This window comes from Corvus moneduloides, chromosome 12, assembly GCF_009650955.1.
Source record: "Corvus moneduloides isolate bCorMon1 chromosome 12, bCorMon1.pri, whole genome shotgun sequence".
In the NCBI taxonomy this organism is placed as follows: Eukaryota; Metazoa; Chordata; class Aves; order Passeriformes; family Corvidae; genus Corvus; species Corvus moneduloides.
The window spans coordinates 14,616,996-14,635,459 of NC_045487.1; the positions used below are offsets into that span (position 1 = coordinate 14,616,996).

At 44.3% G+C, this 18,464-nt stretch overlaps 1 protein-coding gene across 1 annotated transcript; it reads left to right on the forward strand.

The window, feature by feature from the left end:
* Positions 1-4,191: 4,191 nt before the first annotated feature.
* Positions 4,192-8,240, forward strand: POP4 (POP4 homolog, ribonuclease P/MRP subunit). Its single transcript, XM_032122064.1, has 7 exons — positions 4,192-4,309; positions 5,251-5,303; positions 5,719-5,942; positions 6,557-6,634; positions 6,840-6,901; positions 7,241-7,342; positions 7,770-8,240. The coding sequence occupies exons 1-7, from the start codon at positions 4,303-4,305 to the stop codon at positions 7,904-7,906; spliced, it is 663 nt and encodes a 220-aa protein (XP_031977955.1). The 5' UTR covers positions 4,192-4,302; the 3' UTR covers positions 7,907-8,240.
* The last annotated feature ends 10,224 nt before the right edge of the window (positions 8,241-18,464 follow it).

Genomic DNA, 18,464 nt, shown 5'->3' on the forward strand with positions numbered 1-18,464 from the left:
CCAATGACTATTATTACTTTCTAATTTATTATTCTTAATCCTCGTTTTTGCATCATACATCCCTATAACGAGCCAATGTTAATTAAGTTTTAAAATAGAATATTCAACAAGATCTAAATGAGACTCAAAGCATAACAAAAGTAATGACTGTGAGACAGACTGTCATGGAATAATACATGAATGCTGAATGGTGGTATTAATTAGTAAATACAAGCTGTTCAGGAGCAGAAGTGGTGCCTGTCATGGTGATGTGTGTTTGGATCATACGTGATCCAGCATGCAGGGAAACCAAATGTCAGCTGCCAAAGCCTCAGCTTTTCTGACTGCTCATTAATGTTTTGGGGAGCAAGTGTTGCTATTTTAGGGGTGCTCTGTGAGGTAAGGCTGGGTAGTTGTAGTTTTAGTAGTTATCTCCAGGTATTCTAGGGTTGCCCATATTTTAACTATTTTAAAACTGATATAGCTTCTTATTTTGACATAAGAATATATTGGTGTTTAAAAAGTGGCCTCCTTAGCTTGTGGTGAAATTGAATTCCTTCAAAAGCCTCTTTTCCCTGATACTGTGATGCAGAAGAGGTTGGTGTATGGGGGAACTGGAGTCCTGTATGCTAAACCAAGCTGCAAACAGGCCCATTTCTTCCAAAAGAGGACACAATTTGTAAACTTTTTTTAATTTATCTTTAAGCCTGAAACAGTGAGCTGGAGTCCAACATCACTGTACAGACAGTCTCGGGCTGCCCTCTAGTGTGAGCAGCTGTGGGGACAGGGCACAGCCTGCCAAAAACCTGCCATGTTTCAGTTTTTTTAAAACCCAGCTATTAAATCATTGGGATTTTCTGACAACATTTTTGAATTATTATTTGCTTCTGATTTCTGTGCCACTGAGATTTGGACCATGCTTCCGAGCGCTTTCTTGTTTCTGTCAGGCACAGACAAGCCAGTCTTTTGTCTGCGCCCTGCAGTGGCAGCTGCAATTCGAGATGAGAAGGAGCCAGGACTGCAAGGAAATAATGAACTTTCAGCTGGGAAGGACAGTTTATCAGCTTGGGGCGGGGCAGAACACGATGACAAGCCATGAGTTAAGGGCAAGCTGATAAAGCAGAAAAATTAATGGAAAAATATATGGAAAGAAAACATTTGAGGGATACAGGGTACTTCAAAAGATGCTGCTCTTCAGTCAGCCACAGCAATCTAGAATCAGTCAACCAAGTCCTTAATGCAAGAGTTTGGGCTTACACACACAAATATTGCAAACCTTCCTTTGGCAAACCTACACTGACACGAGGTGAAAATTCAGGCTATTCATGTCAATCGCTCCATGTACCCACCGGGATGGACAGCAGATTTAACTCTGCCCACCCACCACCATCCCCCAGACATGACCTGTTCCAGGTTGGGTTTTTCCAGGGAACCCTGAGTACTGACTCCCTGGAAAGGTCCTGGCTGCACAGCCAGTCCTGGGAGGGAACAGGTGTGTTGGGTATGGTCAGCCAAGGGGCCCTAAAACTGCTGGCATGGAGCTCCCTCCAGGCCCAAAGGAGATGTCAGGAGAAGGATGCCACAGCCAGGTGCAGGCAGCAGCTGGTGGGATGATGGCAGGGCTGACACAGACTGAATGGACGCTGCTTCAGCACAGCCATGGGAAGGGGGTGGGAATTACATTATCTGGATAGAGGAAATCAGATCAGAGGGCTTTAAATGGAAATTATTTTCACCAGTACAGATGTCCCTAAGGACCAACTTCAGCTGCTAATACAATTTGGCCAAGAGGAATAAACTATATTGATCTTGAGAGCTCAAATGCTTGCTGAGACAGTCCTTCTAGAGAATTACAGTATTTATTTCCTGCATCACTGACAGTCAGCAAAAGTATAACAGTGATTACAGCCCAGTGACTTTTTGCACACACCAGTTAACTTCACATTCCTCTCTCGCTTCAGTTCATAATTACTCTTTTTTAAAAATTCACTGATCTGCTATTCTTGTGTCACACAAATATCTTTAATTATACTGTCTTTGGTCACTTCACATCTCAAGTTTTAGCTTTCTGTGACTGTCACTATAAAGCTCATTCTGTAATTGCTCCATAGCCACCCAGCTCTCCAAAGACACTACTGCCCCCAGCCTGGCCTATACACAGGTTCTTACCCATCTCCGCAGCTCAGCAGCCCCAACAGGTACAGCAATATCCTCCCCTACCCTACACAGGTAGATTGTGTCCATGGAAGAAGTTTGCATGGGTGTGGGGGGGGTGTTATTTTTGGAGAGCAATAAATAAAGCCACATAGATTTAATTGGATAAGAAATGCCAATGCTGGCACCTGTAACATGGTATTAATAATCTATGTCAGGGAATTTTATCCCTACAAACCTATTCCAAGGTGATTTACTCAAAGTAAAAAGCTTCAAAACTCTAAGACACTAAGACAGGGTGCTGCACATCCTGAAACACGCATTACAGTTATTTTTTTAGCATATTTCCACATCACTTTATATTTACCTCTTATCCATCTTTCCTCGTTTCTCTGAGCCTTCTTTTTCTTATCTACAAACTGCCTTTGCCTATTCTGTGGTTTCTCAGTTTCTTCACCTATTCTTTTTCATGTTTATTTGATGTGACACAGAGCCTTCTTGCTGGGACACACACTAACGCTGATCTCTCTCCCTCAGACATTGTATCTGAAGATAAATTGTGGAATGAAGATGTAGAGCTGTTGGAACAGACTGGTTTCCCCAGGCACCAGTTTAGCTTGGATCATTGGATTTACAACACCAGCACCGCCAACACTGATTTGACTATTAATCCCTGAAGAGCCCTAAGAATTGGAGCATAAATCCAGTGAAGGAGCACTCATATGGCCCTAAAGACCCATAGCTCTTATCCTGGTACTCCATTCATGAAAATTGATCTTCTCGTAGTAGCAATGACAACTCAAGGAGTCCATGCTTTGTAAAACCAAGAGATCCACTTGCTGTGGTAATGTACTTAACTGCCAGGAGGTCTGTGATACAAACCAGCTGCTGTTCATGCTTAGTACTCTGCAGAGACTGGCCCTTTCTCCTTTACACACGTCCAGAGAGATCTACTATTTCATATTGGGGATCACTTTAGTACCTTTGTGCCCCACAACACCACTCAACAAAATCATCACGTTTCCTATACCCTGCCTCAGCAACTCCCTCCCCAAATATCCTTTTCCAAGCAGTGCTTAATTATCTGCTAAGCCAATATTGACATGTGACAAGAATATAAATCTCTTCTGTATTTGGAGAACAATCATGCCTGAGCAGAGGCTGCAGGAGTTGGGACTGGGCTGGCAAGGAAAAAGAACTGGACACTGGTTTCAAGATACTTCTGTGTTGTAAGTGAGCAGGACTCTGTCCTATCCCGGGAGGAAAGAGGCCCTGATGTGTCAGAGCATGTAAAGCTCGCAGTGATTGGCATCTTCCAATGTCTTGACCTTGATTGCTAGAAACATGAGGGCTGGTTTTAACCAAAGATCTCATGTTGCTGGGTGTGCAGTTCCAGGAACAGATCTGTTACCTGCTGAGAACAGAGCCAGGCACTGCCTGCAGCGGCAGCCAGGGCTACGGCTGGAGAGGCCTTGTAGGACTGCACGGGACTAGGAAAAACTTCTCTCTCCTACCAAGGGAAGTGGGATAGCAGGAACTTTGGTAAGGGCAGAGAGGACCTGCTCCTGCCGTGGCCCCCAGAGCTTGGGCGGTTGCTGGCTCCAGTACCACATTTGTAAATCCTGGGAGAAATTTCCAGAACAAAGGAGGCAACAAAAGAGGGAGATGAGGAGACTGCAGGATGGAAACGTAGAAATGTCTATCCTAGCATCTGTGGTAGGAGTGACTGCAGGATGAGAGAGAAGTGAGGATTGACGTGGCCAGGCTGCCCATCACGAGTGTCCAGACTCCGCTGTTACTATGGGAAGGACACTAACACGTCAATATTCCAACAACAGACTCGTGTATTCCGTGTGTCCACGACCATGCTCAGGTGGTGGATGACTACAGAAAATGGCCTGTGTTACAGAAGGTATGACTGACAGGGCTTTTTAAAAAGAAGTTCCCCCATGATAGCAAATGAAATATCTGCTGCTCAGTGTCTCCCAATTTAGAGAATTTATTAGTACAAGAGCAGTAAATACCAGCCAGATCAATAGAACAGCTCCCCTCACGGGAGCCCGCCGCGTTCCGCGGGCGGCGGCGCCGCCTTGTGGCCAGCACGGGGAGCGCCCCTGTGCGCAGGCGCGCCCGCCCGTCATCGCCCCGCGCGGGCTGCGCCGCGGCGTCATGGAGGGTGAGGGGAGCGGGGAGAGAGAGGGACGGGGGGACAGGCAGGGTGAGGGGAGCGGGGAGAGAGAGGGACGGGGGGACAGGCAGGGTGAGGGGAGCGGGGAGAGAGAGGGACGGGGGGACAGGCAGGGTGAGGGGAGCGGGGAGAGAGAGGGACGGGGGGACAGGCAGGGTGAGGGGAGCGGGGAGAGAGAGGGACGGGGGGGAGAGGGAGGGTGAGGGGAGCGGGGAGAGAGAGGGACGGGGGGACAGGCAGGGTGAGGGGAGCGGGGAGAGAGAGGGACGGGGGGACAGGCAGGGTGAGGGGAGCGGGGAGAGAGAGGGACGGGGGGGACAGGCAGGGTGAGGGGAGCGGGGAGAGAGAGGGACGGGGGGACAGGCAGGGTGAGGGGAGCGGGGAGAGAGAGGGACGGGGGGACAGGGAGGGTGAGGGGAGCGGGGAGAGAGAGGGACGGGGGGACAGGCAGGGTGAGGGGAGCGGGGAGAGAGAGGGACGGGGGGACAGGCAGGGTGAGGGGAGCGGGGAGAGAGAGGGACGGGGGGACAGGCAGGGTGAGGGGAGCGGGGAGAGAGAGGGACGGGGGGACAGGGAGGGTGAGGGGAGCGGGGAGAGAGAGGGACCGGGGGGACAGGGAGGGTGAGGGGAGCGGGGAGAGAGAGGGACGGGGGGACAGGGAGGGTGAGGGGAGCGGGGAGAGAGAGGGACGGGGGGACAGGGAGGGTGAGGGGAGCGGGGAGACGGGTGGAGGCTGAGGGATGGAGGGAGAGCGTGGTGGATGAGGGATGGTTGAGGGGTGAGGGATGGATAAAGGGTGAGGGATGCAGGGTGGACGGTGGAAGGTGAGGGATGGGGCGGGCGCCGGTGGCAGTGCGGGGCGAGGGGTGGAGGGTGAGGGATGGGGTGAGCGCCCGCCCCCGCTGACCCTGCGCCGCCGTGCCTTGCAGGGCAGCTGTACCGCCGGCTGCCGCCCGAGGAGACCGGGGAGCTGCGCCTACAGGTACCGACCGGCCCCGGCCCGCGGGGCCCGGAACTCCACGCCGGGGGTTACCTGGCGATTCCCACTCCTACGCGGTCCTTTAAACCCCGTTAGGCACCGAAGCGCCGGGGGTCGGTTGAGTCCCCGGTTTCCCCTGTAAATCCCGCTCGGAACTCGCCGTTTCAAACGAAATGCAAAAAAGAGCTTTTCCTCCAAAATGTGAGTCCGACTCCGGGCCGGAGCCGGGGCCGAGCTGTGCCCGCGCTCGGCACTGCAGGCGGGGCTTCGGAGTGGGAACATCTCCCTCCACTGGCACTGACGGGAAGATCTCCCATTCCCATGGAGATTTTGCCGACTTGATAAAATCACTAGTCAGCAGCAAGTTTTAATTTAATTAAAATGTACTATTTTAAAGTGTCCTTTCATATGTCTTTAGCCCCAGGGCTCAGAAAAAGCCAAGACATTTGTACATGCCTTCCTGAAGCGTAGTATGCCCAAAATGAAAGATGAAGCTATCCAGGATATGTTAACTCGGAAAGCTGTAGTTCTTGAGCATTATCCCAAAAAAAAGACCAAGCAAAAGAGGAAGAAGACAAAAGGGTTTACTGCCAAGCAGAGGAGAGAGCTGCGTCTGTTTGAAATTGAACCTGAACAGCAAAGGTAAGACCTTGAATGTCTTCTTTGTGTAGTGAAGTACATCAGAAGTGTATAAACATGCATGTGGATAGGAATCCTTCAGTATGTAAAGTCACACTACTTGTGGCATTTCACCATGAGAAAAAGAGTTCTCTTGTCTGTATAGGTGCAAGATTCATTTCTGTGCATTTCATTTTGTGTACCTGAATATGACCACAAATCAAACCCAAACACAATTCCCTCTGATTTCAGTTTTCAAAGTTGGACTGTCTGTGACCAGAGAGTAAAAATTCTGCATAGGGTCCCTTGAATTGATCATGTTGAATGAAGCCCCAGCTTTGCTAACAAAGTAAGCAAAGAGATAAAAGAGTAGAAAAAAAAGTAGAAATCTCTTCAGTCTTAGCCTGATTCTCTAAAACACATGACTGGTTTGGGTTGGTAGAGAGGAGCATACTTTGTGCTTGTTTTATAAAGTAAACCAGCTATTTGGAGTGGGTCACCTTGCAGGGTAAGTTAAGGTTATGTAACTTACAAATGTCAGTCGTAACTCTGTGGAAATACAGACTACTTCAATAATCAACCAATGGATGTTTTATAACTAAGTTTTGTATGATACTTTTGATCTCTTTTTACTGCAGATATGCCATCTTCCTCCCACTCCATGAGCTGTGGAAACAGTACATCAGAGACCTGTGCCATGGACTCAAACCCGATGCGTACGTTGACATATTTTAAATTTAGTCTGGGTTTTATACAGTAGATGCTTCCAGTTTTATTGAGTTACTGCTTGAAACTCTACAGTTGATAAGTACTATTTCTGTAAGCTTTGACCATGATTACAACAATCATGGTCACATTTTGTAAACCTGACAGTTCATAGGATTTTTTTCCCTCCTTTTTGATCCCATTCTCCTCTTCAAGGCAACCCCATATGATTCAGAGCAAGCTGCTAAAAGCTGATCTCCATGGAGCCATTGTTACAGGTATTCTGTTTGTTTGCTTGTATAACATCATCTGCAGTTAAGTAATGCTTAACTTCACTTAAGTAGTTCAGGTGCTTATTTTTAAATTCTTTTCAGTATTGTTAACTCTAGAATCACATAGTTGAGATCATATTTCTTTCCTTAAAATGCTAATTGCTTTACAACTACTCTTGAAAATCCTATTGTTGTTTGCAAAGGTTAACTGCACATTTTACCAGTGATTACTGTAACTTCTTTATTTCAGAATACTGCAGACTAATTTTTAAAATCATGAGGCAACAGGAGAAGGGCAAATAAACTCCATCTGAAATTTTCTAATACATACTTCTGTTCTTGCAGTTACAAAATCAAAGTGCCCCTCTTATGTTGGGATAACAGGAATCATTCTACAGGAATTTAAACATGTCTTCAAAATTATCACTAAAGAGGACAAGTTAAAAGGTATATAAGAATTTTTTTTCAGTTCTTTTCACGACTTGAATCATAAAAAAAATCCTTGATCACACTCTTCATTTTGCACCTCTTGAGTACATTGGTTTATATCAGTGGTTTTGGCTTTGCGTAGAGTGGCAGAAGTCACCACCCAGCAGCCCAATATCTTACCAAAACCAGATCTCATTAGAAATGAGCAATTTAAAAAAAGTGCAGCACTTAACTGTATGCTCCTGTAAGAGGACTAACTTCGGTAATTCCAGTTAAATTTGGAGGCTTGGGTTATTTTTCTTCTCTTGATAAAGTATAAAAACCTTGAAATGTGTCAAGGCTCAAATCTCCAGGTGAATAACATCCCCTGGTATGTCAGTGTATTTTCATAACAGGGATTTATGTTAGCCCACTTTGGTCAGTTTGTGTCTCTTTGCATTTTCAGTTGTTCCCAAACTTAACAACGTATTTAGCTTGGAGCTTGATGGATTCATTTCCTACATCTATGGAAGCAAGTTCCTGCTCAGAGCAAGTGAGCGATCTGCAAAAAAATTCAAGTTGAAAGGAACTATTGACCTATAATTTCATGGCAAGTCAGAAGCATTCACAGAAATGTCTGCTGTTTTCCTGCAGTTCAAAGACCAGGTTTTCTGGCAGATGGAAAAAGCAACAGCCATGTGAAATATTTATAAAGCATTTCTTCTTAATGAAGAATGAGCAGTATCTGCTGTCTTTAAGCAGTCTCAGACTGTTGAAATTGGTTGTATGTTTTGTTATTGGTATATAATATTCTGGCTTTTATTAAAGTTATATGATTAGTATTAATTATCTGACTTCTGTTTCAGTGTATAATTGTGAATTTGTACAGTGAAAATTAGATTTTGTAACTCTGTAATAAATGTTACTGTTGTATAAATTGGTCTTTAGCTGCCTGTTATATGTTGGCAGTGAGACTGCAGGTGCTGACAGCTGCTTTTTATAATCATTGTGCCTGGGCCAACATCAGCATCTCTGCCTGCTGCAGGCACATGCAAGTAAATTGTTTCAGCTGACAGGTTTTACCTTGAGTGTCTCCTTCCCTGGGGTTGATGCCCTTACAGAGAGACCAGGTGTGTGTAATGTAACCATGCCAAACGTGCCACACAGCCCTGCAAGGTGTCTGTCCCCCAGTGCTCACTAACACCCTGCTACTTCGAGGTTAACTGAGATATGTCTGTATCAATAAATATACACTGTCATGGCAGAGTGCAGGGAACACATCAGAGGGAAGCACTTGAAGCTAGAAATTCACAGATGTAAGTGACCCTGTTCAATCTTGTATTTCAGTTACCCATGGAATTGCCTTGTGAATGTTTAACCTCTGTCCACAGAGCTATTGTGCTTCAGGTATCCTCAGCCCCTTCACGTTTTTTACTGTACACTTCATTTTTGATTGCCCAGATTACAATCTCTCATTGACTAGGTAGGTTTGACATGTTTGGGCGGTGGAAGTGACCCCTGTATTTAGATTGCTTAACATTTTTCTGTTATAAAAGTGCTTCTATGGTGGTTTTGTTACAAACGTAATTTTCAGAAGCTTTTAATCAATTTCAATATCAAATGAAAGACTTGTACCTGGGAAAAGTTCTTCCCTGTCACCTTTCAAGCATTTGTAGCCAACCAGGGTCATTTCTTTAAATAGAACACAGCTGTTCCTCACATAATCACACCCCAAAGCTGAGTAACTGGGGTTGGGAAGGCAGTCAGAGCTCATCACCACCTCCACCCCCAGTCCTACAAAAACACTTAACTGGCCTCCAAAGCTCCCACTTGGTGCAGAAATAAAAATCTTTGTTGCAATTATATTATAACCTTGAAATGGGGAAAACAGTGTTTTTGCTATTTTATATGAGGAAATAGTCATTTCACACCAATGAGAATTTTTATCTGTGAAGTAAGAACAATATGTGTTCAAGTTGTAGACACAAGTTATTATTCTACCTTGCACCCATTACTCCTTTCAACATTCTCTAAAATCTCTCGGTTTCCTGTGAGAGGTCAGAAGGAAAAACAAACAAAGCTGTAGAAAGCATAAATCATAGCAGAAACTTTCGGGACAATGACCTAGTTTCAATTTTGCTCATAGCCTTCAGTGTAACATCTAATTAAGACATCTGTTAAATGCCTATAATATTAAATTAATAGGGGGAAGCTAATGGAACTTTATTGGCATAGTCCAGTTAATTAACATTAAGGGCCTTTAATGGAGGGCTTAAAGAGGCATTAATGGGGATGCCATACAAATCGGAATTAGGCACAATCATGTCTCATTGTGCTGTGAAGGACATAACATGTTCTACCATATGGGCACATAGATGAGCACGATACAGCTTCCCATAGCTACTGGTGCTTCCATTTTTTAAACTATTTCAGCAACCACAAAAACAAATGCTGCCTTGGCAGTGCCTTGGTAAAAGCAATGCTTTCATTATTTACAGTGAAGAGTGCCCAGGAGATGTCAAAGGGCTCCCCAGGTAATCCCAGGCTAGTGGCGCAGAGAGACAGGTGACAAATAAACAGTAACAAGAGCTGAACAGCCCAGGCATTCAGTATCCTTTACTGCAGCTGGTAAATCACCTGAGAGGCGTTTTTGCAATGCCTCCAGGTGTTCCAAACAGCCCCATAACTCACTGCAGCTGAATCGCCCTGCAGAGCTGGGATCACTGCCCACCCCCCAGCAAATGGGAAGGGCTCTGTGCAGGGCTCTCTGGTCACTTTTCCTAGAACACATGAAACTCCCCAGGGCCTTGTCAAGGACCTGCCTTAGAAACTGGGAAATGTGAAAATGACGGCTCACCTGTCCTCCCCCGCCCATTCATGGCCATTCCCTGTCTCTTCATTGGCTGAGACAGTAAATACTTAATGGATTTAATATTGGAAAATTGGAGAACTAATCACAGCTGTCGCTAATATGCTTTGTCCTTCATATGTTCCAACTCTGGATTGCACTCAGCAGAGACACGTTTTCTGTAATGATTTTTACACCTGAACTCTCACTAACCAGGGAATAATGAACAGCAGTGAGCAATGTCTCACTACCTTACACACATTTCTGCTTTCCTATTACTGTGTATGCATATTCATAACTAATATGAACTAAAACAATTGTAAGCAATTTAGTTACTGAATTTTGAACACTTAAGCAAGAATAGAAAAACAAAAATCCCACAATTTCTCTTTCAAACCTCAGAATAATTCACTGTAGGAAATGTTTGAAATTAAAGCCAAGTCACATCCAAGAAAACACATGGGCTATTCTCTTTGAGGGGGATTTCCTCTAAAAAATGGGTTAGACAGCAATATAGCAGAAACCCTCACAAACTGTCTGTGGCTGACAAACTCATATTAAATCACTGAAATAACAGCAGCATGTAGCTGATGCTAACTCTATATATTCAATTCATTCCGTGTTTTAGAGATGTGTAAGAGAGAGCATAAAATTCTGATCCAGACCATGCTTTCAGGAAACAGCAGCAGTATTTTCTCAAAACTAGGGTGGTCCTGATTTTGTCTGAACAGGGCAGTCCCTCAGCCCCTTACTAGAACAGCTCCATGTGCCCATTCCCCATAACAAATGCTCACCATTCCTGCTGTTATACAACCCAAAACCTGATCAAGCCTGTCACACCACAACATTCACCAGCCCATGGTCCCACATACCGAGCCCAATTATACAGCAACAGCTGATTCCGTGGAATTTCACACAGGTTTGACCTACCTTTGTCTCCTGCTCCCCGTCCTTAATTCTGTCATTCCTATGGTGACTCCAGTTCTAAGTCACTGTCCCTAAAGTGTGTGATGAAAATGTATTATTTTGGTAAGGCAGAAATTTCCCTCAGTGTACTGGTTTAATTAAATCAATAAGCAAATGTGAAAAATAGAGGATCTATAAAACAGAGGATCTGCTGCTGAGAGGAGCAGTTACATCTGGCAAACACAAACCTCCTGGGCTGCAGAACAAGCAGTACCTGATACTCTACCTGCAGATGGGTTTTGATACCTACCTCTGCAGGCTCTGCCTGTTGGATAGAGATTATGGAAAACTACAGAGAACCCAGCAACGCTTAATACTGAATTAAGAGCTTTTCCTGTTATGAGAGCTCTCAGCTGCTTTCTACTATTAGTCAGATAAGGCACAGTACCTTATAAGCATGAAGAAAAGAAAAAATGAGTACACAATTAGCTAAAATAATATAACTGATAGGAAAAGGCACAGCCTAAACTTTACAGTCTATCTCTCCCTGCTCCCCAGCCTGTTTTAGGCTATTCCTTTTTTTCATTCTGCTAGGAACTACTCCCATATTGCCAAACCACACTGATTTAAAACATGTTATTTTCATATACTTTCAGCCACTGACAAATCTTGTAATAACCATGCCCTTCTACAGGCATCCAAACGGCATGTCAAGGATCTGCATCCAGGCCTGTTAATAGAAACCTCTCCCTGCTGTATCAGTTATTTCTTTCAAGTCTCACAATAAGCTCCTACTCTCATGGCATATGTACTCTTGACTGAGGAACTAATCTTAAAAGGTACAAAAATGTATAATAATATAGTTAGAACATTAATTATAACATTCAAATCAAAGAACTTCAGCTTCACCTCAAAAATTTTAAATCAATAACCAAAATTGAATATAAATGCTTAAGGGCTTATATGATTGTTAAGGGCAAAAGACTTCAAAACCAAAGCCTCAAGCATGACTGAACTCTCTTTTCCATGGGTCAGGGCTTTTCAGCTGAGCCTCATGGCTCCAGGGCCCCAGGTTTAGAACAGAATGTGCCAGGAAATGTGCTTGTTGTGTGTGTGTGTGTCCAGCTACCATCACTGGCCTCTGACTACAAGCTCCTTGGACATTCCCTAGTGTACACACAGTACAGCCCCAAAAGAGACTCCACTTTATAGCAACATTATTCTGGGAGGGAGGGAAGAATAGGATTATGCACTTCTTGTAAATGTTAAAATAATTCCATAAATCTGAATAAAATTAATTTTTTTTCTTGGTGAAATTGTCTGCAACACTCTGCCATGCATATTCTTCCTCTACAGGATTATTTCAAAATTATGGACTCGGAAATGTTCAGCTGGATAGTTCTTGGGTGGCTGAGATGCTCACTGAAGAATTTAAATGATGTAATAGCTATTGAACACCCCATTATATGGCTGCCTAATTAATGTGAATGATAGTTATGTCTTACTCACAGAAGATTATTTTACACGGAGGAAAATCTACTCACTGCCACAGTAGCCATTTCGATAGTTTTTATAGGAGCAGTTGCATTATGGCTTCATTGAGTAAAAGGTAAGTAGCCGTCCTAAATAATGAAGATTGAAGGTTTAATAGTCCCAATAAAGAATCCTGCAGGTTTTTATTTCAAAAATTAGAGTTTGATTGCAAGTGTATGATAATGAGAGGGAAAAGATCACTGGCATGTGGAATCCTTTTGGCTCCTTGGGAACTTCCATTTCTTCTGTGCAGAAATACAGAGGAATAAGGACAGCAAAACAGAAAATAAGCTGTTCTTTACTTTTGCTACCAGCACGTCCAAGCTCCAAGCCTCTCCCTGTGGCAACATTTCAGTGGCTAAGGATGTGCTGGTTTCTGCCTGTTATACTCGGAAGGCTGACATTACTGGGACAGCTGCACGCGGCTGATCACGTACACACAAATAACCTCAAATAATGTGAAGAGCCCAGCTTAGACCCATTTGAATGATGATATGCAGACATAAGCCAGACTTGTAAACTTGTCTCAGAATTGCAGCCTATTACAGCAACTCTTTTTTGCGAGGCAATAGTCAAGGGACTCGGCATTTCTGTTACAAGACCCTATTTCCAAGGTTATATATCAGAGATTATAACAGCTATAAAAATTCAAATGAGATTTAAAACTTGGCATGAGCATTCTCACTTGGGATCTAATATTTTTTAAGCAAATCTTTACAGGAAAAGCTGAAAGTTTACTTCTTCCACTTGTTATTTTAGGTCTCTGTTGGTACATAACTCTCAGTCTAGATTCCTACACTCTCCCCATCGCAGAACCCAAGTAATCTCTTTTCACAGCTTGCATTTTCGGAGTGGCAATTCAAAGATAGGACAATTGATTTGACATTTGTTTCTCCAAACAGCAAACTTTCAGGAAGGGTTTTAAAAGAACTTCTGTTCCAAGGCAGCCACTTTTTTTTTCTTAAGCAATAAAGCACCACATGTGTTTTAGCAAGTAAAAAGTGGCAACAACATTAACCTGAATTATGGTAACAATGACTACAAAACAAGCTGGCTGGGGATTTGCAAATGCAATCTCCAGATGTCTGCAAAAGATCTGATTTATCAAACACACTCCGGGCAGGATTTGTTGTGGGCTTGTACTCCCTAATAAAAGAGGTCTGTGGTATTTATTTACTGGTAGTGTCAGTGAAAGGTGCTACCCTTGTGGCATCTTTCAGAAAGGTGAGTTGATCCATTTTGAATAACCCACAGGATATGGAGAGAGATAGAGACCCTAGAAATTAGACCTTGGAATCACCAATTAAACAGGATGAAGCTAAAGGTTAACTACAGGGAGAGGGGAAAAAGATTGTAGGAACTGGAGGCAGCCTCCAGAGAAAACCTCAAGTAGTGCCAAGGGGAAGTCCAGTGTACCCTAGCCTCAGGGACAGGTTAGAAACACTAAATGCTAGCATGGAGGTTGCAATTGTATTTTATCAGCACAGTCTGTGGCCATTTAAGATGCTTCCATCTGTGTGGGGGCTTAAAAGCACCACAGTGAAGAGTAAAGGCTGGTTCCACTTCATTTTGATCCACAGCCTTGCTGCTGAGACTGTGATGGGAAGCCTTGGCTAGTGCTTACTTTAGGAATGATTTTTGTGATATGATTCCCTGCCATACAGGAATGCACTCTTTCCAAGCAGGTCTCCACACAACCCTCCCCATGGATAAATGCTGCATGCAAATAACTCATCACTTGTGTTAGTGATCTTAGAGTGGCACAAGTATGGGCAGAAGCACTGGGGCCATTAAATTTGTATTCCCTCACCTTCACTGTCACAGTTCAGCCACGAAGTACTTTGGACTGAAAACTAGTGCTTTGTACAAAGAATTTGGGGTCCTGTTATCCTAGGCTCACTATGCAGAGGGGAAAAAAAAGAAAATACTTACATATGTACACAGAATTAAACCAAGTAAAACACACGGTCCATATTTTTAATGTTGCATTTACAGAGCAGTGCCTCCTATTTGCAATGACTTGCAAACAACAGCTTTAGGACAACACCACATCAAGATAATTACCTTTTGTTCTCATTTGTTGTGCTGGGAGTTGTTCCAAAGCAACAAAGTTGGGGCAATTCTTTAGGATTATTTAGAAAACCCAAGGTTTAACCAGCAAGTGATAACACCTCCTGGTTTTGAACAATTACTTACTTCTGATTAAACCACAATGAGTTACTAAGGTGAACAGATTGAGTAATCAAGCTCAATTAAGCATGCGCAATATGCGCTGTAACAACATTCACTGTTTGGTGAAGTAATAAAACAGCTTTATTTTCTTTTGACTTCTGGCAGTCTACCTCCAAGAGCCATTCATTCCTGCTTCTACCCAGGCAGCATTTCCATGAGGATGCATCATGGATTTTAGCAACTTTGCCAAAGATGTTGTTGCGGAGGGAAACAAAGAAATACATCTACAGCCACGAGCAGGAGACAGGAATAGCACCTACACAGGCACGAGGCTTCACTGGGAGAGCCCACACCCTGAGCAGACACTGTTTTCACATAGGACAGCACTGTCGTGCTTTAGAAGACAAGCCACTTTGGGGCTAAACATCTAAGAGAATGTTTCAAAAGGCAGTTTTCTTCCCATGCAGCAGAATGGCTTGTAGCTTCAGGAAAACTACACTAATAACTCGTAGCTTGGCTCTGGGGCACAGGTATTTTAATTTATTCTTATTATTGTTGCTGCTGGTTTTGTTGTTGCTTTTGCAGAAGCTAACATAAAAATGATACAGAAATCTCACCTCGGTCTATATCCAGAGCAACACGCTTTGCTTTGATACCAGAAGATGGAGCCACATGCTCACAGTTTTAAAGCAGGTTTTTTCCTCTTGCGCCAGAAAACCCACCCATGAAGCGAGCAGACAGTGCCTAGAAACTGCTCCCTTACCTTACATGAACTTGCTGTTTTAGCGTGTCTGTGTGTACAGCGAATCTGGAGCCTGCCTTACCCCGTGTCAGCCGCCTCGCTCAGATGTTTCCATAACAACTCCATTTTCCTTGCTGCAAATATATTTTCTGAATTGCCTACCACGTCAAAATGAAATCGGGAAACAGAACCAAACTAAGCCAGGCATTTCCAATGGCTAAAATATCACACTTTTCATTTCCTCGGTGGAAGGATATACTCTTCAAGGGAGTCATAAATATCCCAGAACCATCAACATAAGACTCCAAACGTCCCATCTTAATAAAGGCAGATACAACATCATTTTTATTGTGTCCTACAGCATGTGCTCAGATGGCAGAACAGGCTAGGTCTGTGCTCTGCCAACCCTTCAGCTCTGCTGCAGTCAGAGTAAGGCAGGTGTTTGACATGACCAATGTGTGCCTTTGCCCACCCCAGCAGGCAAATAAACCCCTGGTTCTGCTTCAAAACCTACTTGCAAAAAAAAAAAAAAAAACAACCAAAAAACAAAAACAAAACAAAACCCCCCCAAACAAACAAACAAAAAACCACCCAAAAACCAGCCATGGTAGGGTATCTCCCACTGTCTGTTTGGGGTTTTTTTGCAAGTAGGTTTTGAAGCAGAACCATCCCCTGCCCAGCATCCAGGCTGTAGCAGTGCCAGTGGCAGCTGCTCCACAGGCAGGGCAGCCAGGGAGCACCGCTGACCCCCAGAAACTCCACCCTGGGCCGGACAGGGGGGACAGGGCTGGACAAGTGAGGGCCACTCTGCTAAACCCTGCCCTTAGCCAAGGGCTGTGCTGGTCCCACTGCCGCCAGCCACCTCCACGTTAAGATGAAAGGGGCCTTTGTAAAATGACACACATCTGAGAGGAAGAGAAACCCTTCGCTAAAGGTATTAAAGTCCATTAGGGCTTGCCTTTGTTGGCTGCTTGCTCTGTGTCAGCTGGATGAGCAGCCAGTCCTAGAGAGTCAGATCAAAGCAAGAAAATGGCATTCCTAATAATGCCAGCAGAGATCTTTCAGGTAAAAATGTTTATTGTTCAAGAACACTGTCAGATCCTTTCATGTCCTTTCCAAACCTGGCAGTGTTCCAGGTTAGCATAGAACTGTTTTAAATACTCAGGTTTAATTATTCTTTTAGCTGCTCTTTCAGACTGTTCTCAGGCAGCAGAAGCAGGCAATAGTTTACTCTCACCCATTTTCTCAGCACAATTTCATAACCTCTTTATAACAAATCCTCCACCACAACAGCTAACATCTCTCTAATGGGACATTAAAAATGAAGTCAGCAAAGCATTCTATCAAAGTGTTCACAAAAAAAGAACCCTCATTATTTTTTACAAAATCTAAGTACAGGATAAAGCACGCTGCCTTTACAACCCCAAATGCTGCAACCTATCAGCAGTAGATATTCAGACATGGCTTCCTTGGGGCACCACCATTTGATAGGGAAAACCAGAAGGAAGTGCACAACACTGAGTGGGGCCCACAGTAGGAGAGATTGACACAAGTGTCATCCTCTATCCTGAGCTTGTAGATACCATGAGAAGGCTCCAGCATCTGGAACAACCAGAGTAAATAGTTACCACTAATTCTCAGGGTTTTTTTTTTTCAATTGTACTTACAAGATTATCTCTATCAATTAAAGGCAACCCAAGCAACAAATCTGAAGAAAATGTCATATCAACCCTTTTTGTCCCCATTTATTTCAGTGCTGTGGCCGAAAGCCCAATTACAGCTTTGGCAGCCAGGACTTCTGAGCAGTGGCTCCATCACTCCCTGTTCAGATGAACATTTAAAAACTTGGATTTGCTTCCTCTGCCTGTAATGTGTGTGGAAAAACTCACAATGTGAGAGGTTCATGTCCAAAAAGGAGACAGAGGAGTCCTGTAACTTTATTTGAATAAAGTGAGAGGCCATGGGGCACTTCCCATGGGGTCTCAAATTTTTGGGGGCACAGCCCCCTTTTTATCCTAAGTTCCTGGCCACATCACCCTCTTCCTTTCCCCACTGGCCAAGGTACTCAGAAGGTACAGACCCCGAACTGCCGACTCCACACCCCCCTCTAATATACACCCCCTTTAATTTTTCTTTTGTAACAAAACACTATTCAGAATTGTATTAAGCCTTTGTTCTTTTTCTGTACGTTCAGGAATTTAACACAGCCTTGGCTGAGCAGCAGTCTGTGTCAAGAGTAACATTTTCTAGAACGGATGGTTTCTTCTGTTACTCCCCTATCTGTAAGTTCCTGGCCCTATCTACAAGCAGATTCTCATCCTATTCCTTTCACATGTAAACAACACTCAGAGTCCTTGGCGCTATGAAAGCACTCTGTAGAGGTGAAAGGGAGCCCAGGCACTCCTCTACAGAAACTCAAAGGACTTTCACACTCTTCCCATGCAGTCTGGGTCCCTTGCAAAGCAGCCACAGCTGTAGCAGCTTTCCCAGTGAAACTGCAGGACCTGCAGACAGCTCAGCCACAGCCAGTGCAGGCCGAGGTCAGCTGTGGGCAGCCCCACCACGAGTGGATGAACCTGCCAGGCTCAATCCCTGTTAGACAGGGCAGAAGCCACAAAGGACACGTGGGCAGCACCTGTTCAGTGTGCTGCATGATCCCAAACACAGCACCAGCACTGCCCGTGCTCTCGCTGCTCAGAGAGCCACGGCATCCCCAGACAGGACAGGACTCCTGTGAAGTGCTGCCCTGAAATGGTGCAAGCTGAGGAAAGCTCCAGGAGGAAGCAGAAAAGGCCACACTGATGACTGACTCCTGTGTCTGCAAGATGGATGAGAATTTGAATTCCTTTGTAAGGGACCAAACATATCACTTAATAAAAACAAGGCATCCTACAATGAACCTCTCTTTCCCATATTTATTCCTCTCTAAACACAGCAGTGCACAGATTATAGGAAATGGT